Source organism: Botryllus schlosseri, chromosome 10 (assembly GCF_051294905.1).
Source record: "Botryllus schlosseri isolate E-star chromosome 10, Bs_hap1, whole genome shotgun sequence".
Lineage (NCBI taxonomy): Eukaryota > Metazoa > Chordata > Ascidiacea > Stolidobranchia > Styelidae > Botryllus > Botryllus schlosseri.
This window is the reverse complement of record NC_137245.1, coordinates 20611938-20625386: the sequence shown is the minus strand read 5'-3', so window position 1 is coordinate 20625386 and position 13449 is coordinate 20611938. Positions and strand designations below refer to the sequence as shown.

The 13449-nt window shown below is 41.4% G+C and overlaps 1 protein-coding gene and 1 long non-coding RNA gene across 18 annotated transcripts in view; one reads left to right on the top strand and one right to left on the bottom strand.

Annotated features, from left to right (window-relative positions):
* The window catches only part of LOC145448180 (uncharacterized), a 453937-nt gene that overhangs the window by 85218 nt on the left and 355270 nt on the right, over nucleotides 1-13449 (top strand). The gene's annotated exons all lie outside the window — the stretch shown is intronic.
* Nucleotides 1-13449, bottom strand: part of LOC145448158 (microtubule-actin cross-linking factor 1-like) — a 157751-nt gene that overhangs the window by 91723 nt on the left and 52579 nt on the right. For 16 of the 17 annotated variants that reach the window (XM_080326497.1, XM_080326498.1, XM_080326499.1 and 13 more), the window contains 24 exons: nucleotides 12668-12849; nucleotides 12415-12553; nucleotides 12118-12138; nucleotides 11044-11255; nucleotides 10494-10534; nucleotides 10281-10435; nucleotides 10036-10220; nucleotides 9836-9974; nucleotides 8064-8301; nucleotides 7255-7409; nucleotides 7006-7187; nucleotides 6811-6952; nucleotides 5689-5923; nucleotides 5018-5172; nucleotides 4176-4360; nucleotides 3965-4106; nucleotides 3168-3381; nucleotides 2947-3101; nucleotides 2107-2288; nucleotides 1904-2042; nucleotides 1649-1842; nucleotides 1424-1589; nucleotides 736-921; nucleotides 34-132 (listed from right to left, as the gene is read on the bottom strand). In XM_080326497.1, coding sequence (XP_080182623.1) covers nucleotides 34-132; nucleotides 736-921; nucleotides 1424-1589; nucleotides 1649-1842; nucleotides 1904-2042; nucleotides 2107-2288; nucleotides 2947-3101; nucleotides 3168-3381; nucleotides 3965-4106; nucleotides 4176-4360; nucleotides 5018-5172; nucleotides 5689-5923; nucleotides 6811-6952; nucleotides 7006-7187; nucleotides 7255-7409; nucleotides 8064-8301; nucleotides 9836-9974; nucleotides 10036-10220; nucleotides 10281-10435; nucleotides 10494-10534; nucleotides 11044-11255; nucleotides 12118-12138; nucleotides 12415-12553; nucleotides 12668-12849 — 3843 coding nt within the window. The remainder of the gene's footprint in view (nucleotides 1-33; nucleotides 133-735; nucleotides 922-1423; nucleotides 1590-1648; nucleotides 1843-1903; nucleotides 2043-2106; nucleotides 2289-2946; nucleotides 3102-3167; nucleotides 3382-3964; nucleotides 4107-4175; nucleotides 4361-5017; nucleotides 5173-5688; nucleotides 5924-6810; nucleotides 6953-7005; nucleotides 7188-7254; nucleotides 7410-8063; nucleotides 8302-9835; nucleotides 9975-10035; nucleotides 10221-10280; nucleotides 10436-10493; nucleotides 10535-11043; nucleotides 11256-12117; nucleotides 12139-12414; nucleotides 12554-12667; nucleotides 12850-13449) is intronic. The other variant, XM_080326488.1, reaches the window with a different exon arrangement.

The window sequence follows — 13449 nt, the reverse complement described above, 5'->3', positions numbered from 1 at the left end:
GTCTACGTATGTAGATATGCGAGAAATCGTCACCTCTCTATCTTTGGCCTTGTCGTACTCGATGGTGTACTGGTCCACTCTCTCGGAAATTAAGTTCTTCAACTTATCGTACTTGCGCGTGATGGTCGTCACCTGCCGTGACAATTAAAAAAATATGTAAAACACAATTGATTAATACCAGTACAAAGCGCTGGTGCGTTCTGCACACTGTCGAACAATGGGCATCCCACACTACTAACAGAGGTAAACAAAGTATTCAGCATTGATACTAAGTAGGTAGAAGTGGGAGTAATACTGTAAATTTCTACTTAATTACAAGTAGAAATACAAAGTGAATGGTCTCAAGGTACTAAAGTAAGTGCTTTAAAAGTAGTTAATCGGAGGTGACTACATTCGAATTGAACAATGAACCATTGCGGCCAACACAAAGCAGACATTGCAAATTAGTGCACTTTCTGAGTAAATATTCAGTTCCAATGACACGGGGGCTAGTTCATTCGGTTGTCATGATTATTTCAGTGGCAAACGTGATGCAAGCCTTTAAAAAAAAAAAACTTCACACTTTCCAAAATCCAACACGTATGAAAGTAAATAATTTCGCCTTAAAATACATTTTGCGAAAGTGATGTCAGTGTAAAGTTATAATCTCTTCAATAGCTTAATTGGCAAAACTAGGAGGTGCTCAAAACGGCAAGTAACGCCACAAAAACGGGGTAACACCAACAATCCCCGCACCTCAACAGTGATAATGCGTGTGATGGTTGTTTTTCCTCCCTTCTTCTTAGACGCAAGAGTGGCATCACCCGGTTCGAACTTATCTGCAGTGTCGTCGTACTGCTTCGCGGTTTCGTCGAATTCTTTCGCGATCGCGGCCAGCTTATCGATATTTGGCTTGTCTTCGTCCAAATCTTTCCCGATTTTCTACAAAGTATAATCGATGCTCAGAGGTTGTCAAGGCAGTCAGTGTGCTAATCAGAGAGAAGTAGAGACATTGTCGCAAATTTCAATTCCTACTACCAGCAGATATTTCAAAATCACGTTAAAACTACTTCAAGTGGAAGTAAAAAGCGAAAGGTTTCACAATTGCCCGACATAGTAGTTCAAGAAGTAGATTCGGTACAGGAGACGCATACTTTTTGCAATTCATCAGAGGCGGCCACTTGCAAAATCGCAATATATCTCTTATGAACTAACGCAAAACGACCACCAACACTAAACTACGTGCAAAATTCAAATATGTATATTCCAGGGACTACTTCGCGCGGTTTTACAACATAAAAGTGTGGGAAACTTACGCTAAAACAGCTTTCTACGTTTCAAAATCCGATTCGTGAACAGCAAAAACTCTTCAGGTATAAGTGCAAGCGGTCAAAAACACGTTACACGGCTTAACTCTAACGGCCAGCGCTCAAAAACGGAATACCTCGTGATCTTCAATCTGCTTTTTGATATCGTCCGAATCGGTCTTGACTTTACTCATGTCTTCGTCAGCCAGTTTCTTTTCGGCGCCGTCGATAACATCGTTCTGTCTGCCGGCCACTTCTTCGTATTCATTCAATTTGTCAAGACCATCGCTGGCGTAATCCAATCTATACGGCGCACGGAGCTTGTAAGCCGTGGAACAAGTTATACTCGAGAACCGACCCACCTTTTCTTGACTTGATCTTTCGCTTCGTTCCATCTGTTTTTGAGATCGCTCGCGTTCTCTTCGCATTGGGGCGTCTCTAAGTCCTCCATGCCGCTTTCCTTACTCAAACTATCACCGCGGTCTTTGACTCTATCCACGGCGTCCGAGAGTTTTTCAAACTCAGGCTCGTGACGCGGTATTTCCTCATCCAGTTTCTACGTAAATTCGTCAACAGATGTAGATACAATGCATACAAAGTAGATTACGAACACTTACCTTCAACATATCAACCTGTTCTTTGAGACCCGGCACATCACCCGACATGGTGTCCAGAGTAACCAGTTGACTTTCGTAGGCTCTAACTGTATCGCCAGCTGTCTTTGCTGTTTCCGCAGCATCGCGAAGGGCGTCAAGTCTGCGATTTTTAAACAGGTTGTAATTTGGAGCTACATTTCAAGTGAGCACCACAAGCTACATACTTTTCTAGGTAGAGCTTGCAGAGGTCGGATACGGTCTTCCACTTCTTATCGGCGGTGTCTTGGTCTTTACGCAGTTGCTCTGTCAAGGGCGTGTCCTCTGTGACAGACTTCAAGACGTCTTGAACACGCTCCTGCAGTTCCTTGTAAGTGGGCTCGCGGGCATCCAGCTTCTTGGCGGTGTCCTGAATAGGGTTCAATATTTTCGTATCGCCGTGGCTATGTTAAGAATCTTGCGGATAGGAATACTGGAGTATTGTGAAATTTCAAAAACAGGGTGTTAGTAGAGATTGCTCTACATTAGGCGTGGAGCGTCATTTCAAAGATTTTAGGTCTGGAATTTTCCAGGCAACGGTGCATCGAAACATGATGTTTTTAAACTCCCAAGTATATCTCAGCGTAGAAATATTGATACCGGCCAACTCCGGACGATACTACTTAACGTGTGTAATGACGTCATCACTGCCACAATTGTTTCTAATGAACGGGCCTTAAGTGGCGTCAGATCATTGATTTATAAGGACTTCAGCGAAACATGCTGAAAATTTGTGTTCTTTGAAGTACAAGCATACATTTACCACTGGAAGTACTAGTTTTTTACTCAGCTTGAATGCAATTATAATTTAATGGAGTTTATATGGGATATATTCTCTTGTTACTGCCGCTAATTAGAAGTTCTGGAAGAGTGTCACATCAAAAATAGGATATATCGACAATATCGGTATCGGGTTCAGCTCCCAAGCTCTATTATGCTAAAATTTGAATATGAAATGTGAATATATGCGATAATTTGTGCAATGTGCATGCCATCAAGATTTTCACTAGCGATTGAATGCAGGTCACCTTTTGTTGAGCAATCGCCTTATCCACACTGGCCGCGTCGGCAGGCATCGACATGCCAATTCTAGCCCGAGTCGCGTGCTCAAGCGCATCCAATTCCGAGATCAACTCTTTGAGAGAAGGCAACAGGGTGCGGCACTCAGCCTCTGTAGCAGCAGCTGAAATAAGAGATATCGAACAGGCATTCGTAAAATAGACCCTCAGAGTCAAACAGCGACACAGACCTTTCTCTGCGTTGGGGATGAGATCTTCGACCTCTCTCAGACTGCTATCTAGCTCGGCTTTGACTTTTTCCCATCTGTCGGTGACATCTTCCGCGTCCTGTTTGCAATACTCCATGTCTTGGTCAGGCATTTCCACTTCATTTAAGGCCGCCTTCAAAGCTTGCGTGACAGCGTCGAATTTCGGGTCCTCCGCAGGGACGCCTGCCTTCAAGGCCTGAAACGAAAGGAAATTTTGAAAAACCTGAATTTTCATAACAATTATATTTGCTTCATTATTTGGTATGAGACATCTTATCACTCACGTCTTGAAATTTTGATCCGCCTACAGCGTCATTTGAAATTAGTAATAATTGCTAAACATGTGGTAAATTTGGATAATTACCAACATTAAAAGCCTTTACCAAGAAGCGCATTGTGGCAAAATATCACGGAAAACAAGACAAGTCAGTTACATCATCAATACATTGTGGTGTATAGGGCTGTGGTTGTGGATGTGCTATTTGATTTATGATAGCGCATGTCTTTCACAACATTCATTTCATCACAGTTGCTCAATAGCTCATAACAAGGGCTGCCAATGCTGCAGGTTGATCAAGACTTCGCAGAAATATCATTTCCACTTACTGAATGTAACTTTGTGCCATGTTTTGAATGCTGTGTTACGACTCATCGAGGTTACAAGGCCACCACAGTTAGAAAAACATTGATAAAACTATAATTCTCATTGGTGATGGATGAAAGAGGTATATGATTTCAGGACTGAAAATATTTGTCTCAAACTACCAGACTCAACCAACCGTCAGGGTTTGATGCGACTCCTTCAATTTCGCCAAAGGCGTGTCTTCATCGACTTTCGCTTTGGCTACTTCGTTCTCGTATTTCTTCAACACAGGCTTCACCTTGCTGAGTAGATCCAACAATTCTCGCACACGCTTGACTCTAAACGGTAAGCAACCATGGCAAGAGTGAGCACACTGTTTCATCCAAGGAAGACAGCCGCAAGCCTACTTCTTCAAATAGTTGTCGATCATCTTGTCCACCGAGTCGTATTTGTCTTCCATTTTATCAACGGCGGCCGCCAGTTTTGCCATGGACGGCGCCGTGGAATCATCCGATTCCACCACGGGCCGACATTGCGATAAAATCACCCCGTAGCGAGGTGTCACGTCGTCTTGGAAGCGATCTTTGGTCTCCTGAAAGTTTTAAAATAGTAATCAGCCAATGTCGTTCGATAAAGTTGGAAGCTCTAGATTTAAACAGAGGAGCTATTTCCAGAGGTGGTCAGTTTCAGTAATGAAGTACTTCTAGATACCAGTTTTTGATGCAAAACTCCTTTCTTTTTACAGTTTTTTTTTTTAATGTAAAAGGTAGTTTGAGAATGCTTGCATCAGTTTTAAGGGTGAAACTGTCATAATAGAGAGGCGAAATCGCCCCTGTATCACGATAACTTGGTATATTTTCGAAAATTGCACTTATTTGTAGCGTCATTAGTCAGTCAGTTTGCGTTAGTCGCTAAGATGCACTATGCGGTATTGGAAAAAGTCAACCCCGATTGACTGTTATAAGCATGTGACTCCTCGGCCAAATCTACTGTTTTGAACATACTGACTTAATACTTCACAGACCTTCATTTTTTAACTTTCACCACTAGTTTTGATAGGTCTTATGTACGACTACGTCTAATTAAACTTGAGTAGATATTTATGGTATTACTTCTACTTGAGTATCAACGCTGAGTACTTCACCTACCTTTGGCTGTTTCAGTTAACTCAAACCAAGTACCATGTAGAGCCTTGGAAGCACTCCCCCTCCAAAACCGACAAAGACTGTAGCCGATCAAAACACGTTACCTGCTGTTGTTGGAGTACACGCGACACGGCGTTGGCTTCGGTCGGTAGCGACACATCAGCACGCACAGCTTGTGCGCTTTCCAAACATTCCAATTCGTGGATCATATCTTCGACGGCCGGCAGCAAGGTGGCTGCGGTTTGCTCTTCGGAAGCCACTGAAGTGATGGGAGACAATGATAAAGAAGAGAACACAAAATTAACGGTAAATTATCACCGGACTAGAAAAAATGGAACGGGGTTCTAGAAAAATTACATACTTCATACAGTTTAAGATTGTGAAAAGTAGAACGTAACTCGCATGCATCATTTTCATGTGTGAAAGCGTCATAAAAGATGTGGTAAATGGCCATCACAATAACCGCCGAATGCATTTGCACCTATTTGTACTGTCTAGCCATCTTGCGCGACGCACCATCACGCCACTTGCAATTTCAAAAGTTGCCACTTCCGATGAACTGACAAGGTATGCGAACCCTCGACCTTGTAAAACTAATTACTTGAGTACTTTCCAATGTCTACTTTGACTTGAAAAGTAGTCTAAACAAGTGTCGGAAATTGCTTCATCTGCTTATAACTGCATAAAAATTCATGGCGTTACTTCTACTTTCAATTGAGTAGCAAAGCCGAGTACTTTGGTCACGTATGAAATAACTTTTATGGCTGCCACTTACTTTTCTCCACGACCGGAATTCTTTCCGCCAGATCATCAAGCCTCTTGCCAAGCCTCTTTTTCACGTCGTCCCAACGCTTGTCGGCGTCTTTGCATTCGTTATCTCTCTGAGGAACGTCTTGCTCTGGCACGCCGGATTGTTCGGACAATCTCTTAGCAGTCGCATCGGCGATCTCTAGCGTTTCCGAAACGTCTTCAAACTTTTTGTCGTTGGCTGGGATGTCATCAGCTAAGGCCTGGGTGAAAAGCGATTATTTTCGCATTAGCCACAATTCCAGAAAGACGCATCGGGAAAGCTATAGTTTTAGACGTGTCGAAAACTTAGTTAAGTTTTGGGCATCTGCAAGCATCGGTGTACAGTAGGGCGATTTTTTTTGACATGTCAAAATTAGTAAAATTTTTGTCTAAATTGTAACTTTAGGTCAAAAATTTGTTGACAATTTCAAAATTTTTTGCAACCTGCATTCGTTTGTACCGTAGATGTTTGCACTGTCGTTGAACTTATCATTTGACATTTTACCGCTTGTAGCCTACTTTATAGGCCTACCGTTGTAGACGGCCCATTGTCTGCTTCATTGTGAATCATAAACGGTCAAATGAAACAAATAGGTTGACATGGTGTTATGCTAAACGTACCGCAATATCCGAACTTGATTCTTAAATCAAGAAGCGTATGATGAAAAATTGTGATGTGGACAACATTGTCAGAATGAAGCTACACGGTGTGTCACCAGCCGCGTACGCACAAGTTATGTGTTGCCAGCCAATAACTGCTGCTGTTGAACGAACTTTCTCCATTCCTGGCAAACAACTTAGTAAGGACAGACACTTTCTACCCGAGAATGCAGGAAAGTATCTTTCGTTGTACAAATGATAATTATTCATACCATGTGTAAGGTAACGACTGGAATTCTTCACAGAACAGATTTCTTTAAAAAAATACTATTCAAGTAATAATTTCAATGTTTTGTACCTCCAAGAAGCTTTTCGAATCACTGCTACTACTTTTAACTTTTACCAACGATGACTAATTTGACGACATCTGTCGCAAGCTATCGTATGGGATTGAGCGTAATTAAACCACAAAAACGGTGGAAACTATCCCGTCATGTCCAATACCGACCTTCAACACAGCCTGCTGTTTTTTCAACGCCATCAAATCGTTCTCGGGGAAGTGTTCGTTTGCGTCCAAAGTCTGTTCGTATCGGTTCACGACGCTAACAGCGTCAGACATAAGTTCAGACAGGTCGCGCAGAACTTTGATCCTGGAGAAAATTACATTAAATCAAGCCCAAAACCGTTCACAATGGTAGATTACTTGGCGTAGAACAACGCGGTGGATTCGTTGAGTTCGTTCCACTTTTGCGCCAATTTTTCCGACTCGTCTCTGACCGCATCGGCAGTGGGTGCGACTAAATCGTCTTGTGCTAAAGCCTTGTTAACGTCATCCATCAGCGAAGAATACTCAGAAGAGAGCCCGGCCAGTTTATTTTGCACGTCCTGAATAAAAAATCAATTTGATGAGGGCTACAGCATTTGACTAATGCAATTTTTATCTACAACATACCTTTTGTTGTTCAAGGCATTTTTCCAAGCCCTTTGACTCAGCTGGTAAGCCGACTTGCATACGAGCACTCTGCGCTTGCGCGAGCGATTCAAGCCCTGACAGCATTGCTTTGACTCTAGCCAGTAGGTCGGATAATTCCTTTTCTTGGGCGGCCGCTAAAATATTGGAGTAGGTATAAGGTACTGTCGCAAATATGGAATTTGGATATGTGCGTCGACTTTATATCCTACATGTTTGGAATAGTGCGGCTCAACGGTGTTCAGCAATGAACCACCTCATTTGAACCATCTTCACCTCAATTGCTACTTAATTTGGTAGTGGAAACAGAATTTCCAAAGTTGTGTGTAGCTGATTGCCACACCATTTCACGGTGACAGAAATATTCAACGCAAACGCTGCATTTATTTAGGGGTCAATGATAGACTAAGAACCCCTGGTTAGAGTCAATAATTCATCGTGAATTAGATTTTCAAGTCTGAGGACCGTTAAGATAGAATAGAAGAAATAGAATGCTTTATATTTTTATCCTTTGGCGTTTTTGCGGCATATACTTGAACTCATGATACACATACACACGATTTGTGCATATTCATTCCAGTGGCCAGTGAACAAGGAAGGTGCAGAAATAACCTTACAAGGCATTCTAAGTCTTGTACCTCACCTCGATGCTAACCCGAAAATGCTGAGCGCAATGTAATATCAGTTTCACTGATTTGGTCTTCGATCTTACCGCCCGGGGATTGAACCCACAGCCACAGAAGCCTGACGCTCCACCGTTAATTTAGAACTATGAATGTAAATGTAATCACCTTTTTCCAACAACGGCAGTTGCGCGGCAACATCTATGGCAAGTTGGTTCAGTTTGGCCTTGACGTCGTCCCAACGCTTTTGCAATTCTTCAATCTCTTGTGCGTACACGTCCAGATCCGAATTGCATTTCTCGCCCAGTTCCTTGGGAAGTTGCCCGGCGACGTTGCAAGTCGAATTCAAGTTTTTGGCCAGCGAGTCGAAATTCCCGTCATGCACAGGAATGTCTCCGACGAGTCTCTGTTGGAACGAAAAAGTTTACGTCACCAAATTAAAGAGAGAAACAGTTTGCCCAGGGATTATTGAGGAATAGTAGCATCCGGTATGAAGTGCACCAAGTCAGTAAATTCACAAAAAGCTTCAACACGGATAACTGCAGGTTTTACAATGGTTCGCAATAAAATCCAAGATTATTATAAACCAGACAGCAATGAATCCTAAAAGGAATAATGCAATGACACCCGTAATATGTCGACAGGAATTTTTTAAATTATACATTTAGATAGACGGATAAATCACATCTATGAGAATCTGGTACAGATTTTGTAACGACTGAGGGGCTGCTAAGCATTATTACACAGTCGCTATCTGTACGAGTACTCAGTGTTTGCATTAACATAGGGTTACCATACGTCCTCTTTTAAGAGGATTTGTCCTCTTTTTTGACTTTTTTGAAAGTGTCCTCGGAGGAAGCCCTTATATCCGATTTTTTGAGATTTTGTCCTCTTTTGAGAATTTTGGTCATATACATAGCAAAATCCGACTGAGATGCCGTATATCAGCACCAAAGTGACGCTCTGGCGGGTATTTCGGGAGCACTGAGCAGAAAGTTGACCTATTTTTTACTTTTTTACTTTCTTTAGTCAACCGACCACTGAGGGGGTAAAATTTACCAATTTTTGAGAATTCTCCTCCGGTTTCGCAAGTCTGAAAATTTTGAGAAAGTGTCCTCTTTTTAGATTTCCAATTAAATAGTATATTCATATTGAAATGAACCCGAATATTTTCGGCTGACACTCGTCAGGGGTAATCGTCAGCAACTAGTAGAGAATTGGAAAGAACATTGTATATCAACAATCGTATCACAAAATATGACGTCACCAGCATGAAATTTCGAATGAGAGAGCGTTCAATGTACTATTTTTAGGTGATACACGAACTCCTTTTGTTGACAGAGTTTTGGTTGGTGTATTTTGATAAAAGTTGATTCCAAGGCACACAAATGGAATTGTGAACGGCCTCGACCTACGATTCGAAATCGGTCGTCTCGATAATTATTCGCACAAATCGATTTGTGCGAATAATTATCGAGACGACCGATTTCGAATCGTAGGTCGAGGCCGTTCACAATTCCATTTGTGTGCCTTGGAATCAACTTTTATCAAAATACACCAACCAAAACTCTGTCAACAAAAGGAGTTCGTGTATCACCTAAAAATAGTACATTGAACGCTCTCTCATTCGAAATTTCATGCTGGTGACGTCATATTTTGTGATACGATTGTTGATATACAATGTTCTTTCCAATTCTCTACTAGTTGCTGACGATTACCCCTGACGAGTGTCAGCCGAAAATATTCGGGTTCATTTCAATATGAATATACTATTTAATTGTATATTGAAGTTCTGTACCTCCAAGAAGCTCTTTTAGATTTCCAAATTATGGTAACCCTACATTAACAGTGAATGATAAATGTTTTTCTTACTGATACTGATTTGACATTTGCAAATTTCAAAAGAAAACCATTAGATTCTGGGTGAAAATCAGTCCCACCTGAAACACTTCATTTCGAATTCTCAAAGTGTCGACATCCGAAGTAGGATGCGACCGGTCCGCGATGATTTTTTCATACTCGTTCACCGTCTTCTCGCATTCGTTAAGCGCGGTTTGCGTGTACACCAATCCCGTGATCCTAAACGCATAAATAAATTGTAATCCGAGAAAGTTTCGGCAACCCGTAATCTCGGGCATACTTTTCGAGGTACACGTGCGTGATAAGCCATAAATCAGTCCATTTCTGTTGCACTTCATGCAATGTGTCGCGCAGTGATCCCAAGTTGGGCGCGGCACCGGTGGCTTCATCGTTGAGAAAATTAACAACCACGGATTGTAGGGAGTCATACTCCGGCTTGAGACTGTTGACGCGTTTCACGACGTCCTGAATAGAGAAAATGTCAGCTTCAACGTATCGAACAGCGTACCTTATATTAGCACTCACAGACTGACTCTCCTTGGCTTGCTCCAAAGCCGGGACGGACCTGCGTAGCCAAACGGCCATTTGAGCGTGCTGGCTTGACTCAATACCCTCCAGTGTTTCCAGAAACTTCTTGAGACGGTCGATAAGTGATTGGGCCCGTTGTTCTTCGGCCTCGCCTGCAAAAGGAGTCAGTAAGTATCGAGTTATTCTTGTAAAAAGAAAATTATGACTTACTTTGTTCCGCTCTGGGCAACAGCTCATTGAATTTCGCGAGTCTGGAAAATATTTTTGGACAGTAAGCATGGTGATATAATTGTCTACATGTACATTGTACAGTTGTGAGTTTCATCCATTTTCATCCATTTCTTATCATTGTAAAGCATTTTTATTGCCGAGTGTTCAAGTATTTTACTTGATCGGATGCATACAACATATACTTTGAGATGTTAGACTTTACTAACAACAGGTACCGTACACAAGACTGACAGTAAGTTGATTTAAAACACTAAATATTTGACTTGATCAACCATAGATGGTACCGAGGTTATTGAATTCTTTCTTATTGTGCAGTTATGTTGCCCCATTGGCCCTATCATGTAGAAACTTAGATCACACAAAATTCCAAATAGAATATCAATGAATATGTCTGCACCAATAGTTTGGGGCCCGGGAGCTGTTTGCCTTTTCTGGGAGTTGTGAAGTTGCTGGCCTAAGTTTTTATTAATCAACTTCCTAAAGAGGCTTTTTTCACTCTATCTATTCGAACTCTAAAATCAGCCTTTACCTCTCGTCCACAGCTGATTTGCTGAGCTGCCATCTTTCCACGATCGATTGGACATCATCCGTGTATTTGGCAGCGTCCACATCTTCGGTAACCGGAGATTCTGGAGTATCAGCCACTTTAACCACCCTTGCACCCAATTCTTTTGCTTGTGCCGCGTCCCTTTGCAAGCTGGTGACCACGGGTTCCTTTTCTTCCAGCGTGTCTCGCAGGCCCTAGTTGACGCAAATCATTTTTATGACAGCAAACGGTGGTTTTAGTGAACATGCCACCAATTGTCGGAGAGGAGTCGGGGTTTAGATGCGGCATTCGATGAGTTATATGTTCATGTTTCAAACAGATCCATGCTAATATTGATTTTTAAGAGTACTGTGACACCTGTGTCAGGATTTTGAGCATCTGTATAGCCATACCATATCAGTACAACCATAAACTTGGAATACCCCCGGATTTCTATCGCTGTTCATATTTATTAGCGATGTTATCAGTTGCAGAGACATCTAAGCTTTTATTAGAATGTTTCTTTTCAAATTCTACTAGTATTAATGCATGAGATATGACACATAAACATATTTCTCAAGTTTTGGACTGGAGGATTGCTATCAATGCTGTGTCGATATAATAACAAATCTGAGGAATATATTAAACTTATTTTTTCAAATCATGGCTCTTTTGTACTTGAAAAGAAAACTGTTGGATAAATGAGGTTATACGTCAATGGCTTGCATTTACTCTATGGTTGAGATAGGACAAAATCCAACCTAATATGTAAGACGGCTTATTGCATAATGCAGGCAATCATAATGAGCATTATCAATTATCCATAGCACTTTGAAATGATCATAGGATATAATATGAAGAAAACAATCACTATATCATAACATTGTCACATCTGAATAATTCATTACAAAAAAGGGGTATGGTTTATGGCTAAAGTATAGATGACGAATGCAATGTGAAATTCATGACACCGGTTATTTATAACAGAACCATAAGCACCATTCACAATCACTAAAATAGTCACACCCTATGAAATGATATGATGGTGTTCGCACGTTATCTCAGTACGATACTTACATTGGTCTGAGCGCAGTAATTCTGTATTACAAGAGAAACATGAAACAAAGGCAGTATATCAAGCTTTGCAATATCATGATCGCATCACCGTACTACAGCAGTACAGTGCTGGGAGACGCATATGCCTAGAATTCTCATTTTATAGACTGTTTTTACAGGTCGTAGTAGTGTCACAACCTAATTCAATTGCTAATATGACACAGTTGGTACAATATTGTGTAATCAATAGAGTTTCAAATTGATACATAGCACTGCTGTGCAATTTAGCACCATGACACCAAAGATTTTCCGCAATACCTGGAATACGGCTTGCTGTTTCTTCAAACTTTCAGAATCGTCTGGAATATCCTTGTTCTCCTCGATTTTCGATTCGACATATGACAGTACGTCTTCTGCCGCTCTCGTGGATTGCAAAACCAAGTAAACCACCTTCAACCTGCGAAATTCAACAAAAGTTTTTTGTCATTGTTGACAACACAAGCATACAAGTTAACTTGAAAGAGAATAACACAAACTCACAAACTAAACATTTTCAACAATCTCAACATACTTATCGAAATAAAGCGTGGAAACGCTCAAGGTCCGGTCCCATTTCTTTTCAACGGTTTCGAGCTGCTGACCGAGTTCGTCCTTAGAAGGTGCCGTGCAATCCTTATCTTCCAAAATCATTTTCGAGCCGTCACGAGTCTCAGCGTACTGCGGCTCGATGGTTTTCAGCTCGACCACGGCGCTCTACGGAGATCAAATCACCAATAATTCGGACGACGCAAATGATAAAATAGCATAGAGCAGTGTTGGGATCAAGTCACTACCTTCGAGTCACGAGTCATTCCGAGTCATTGCACATTTTGACTCGAGTCAAGTCAAGTCAATCGATTTTCAAAGGTGACTCGAGTCAAGTCAAGTCACTCGATTTTTGGAGGTGGCTCGAGTCAAGTCGAGTCAAGTCAAGTCAAGTCACGAGTCAAGTCACATTTCAAGTCAAGTTGCCTTTTCGAAGTATGAGGCATGATTACGTCATTGCAATTTGCTAGCTGTCTGAAATACGGATTGAGTGATCATTGATTCCGAACCAATGAACGAATATAGAGTGAAATATACCGACAAGAAGGCGCTGTATCGCTCACATACACGTAGAACTGTTAATCTACGTAAGTAATTGCATAGCCTTAGTTTATATAGTTACCAGCCACAATAGAGAATAGCGAAACGAATTGATAAGATGCAATACATCACTCATTTACACATAGATATGATAAAATTCAAGCTTGCGATAATGGTTGAGGACAATATACACTATATTCGAATTCAATTTCAATAAAACAAGAGGTT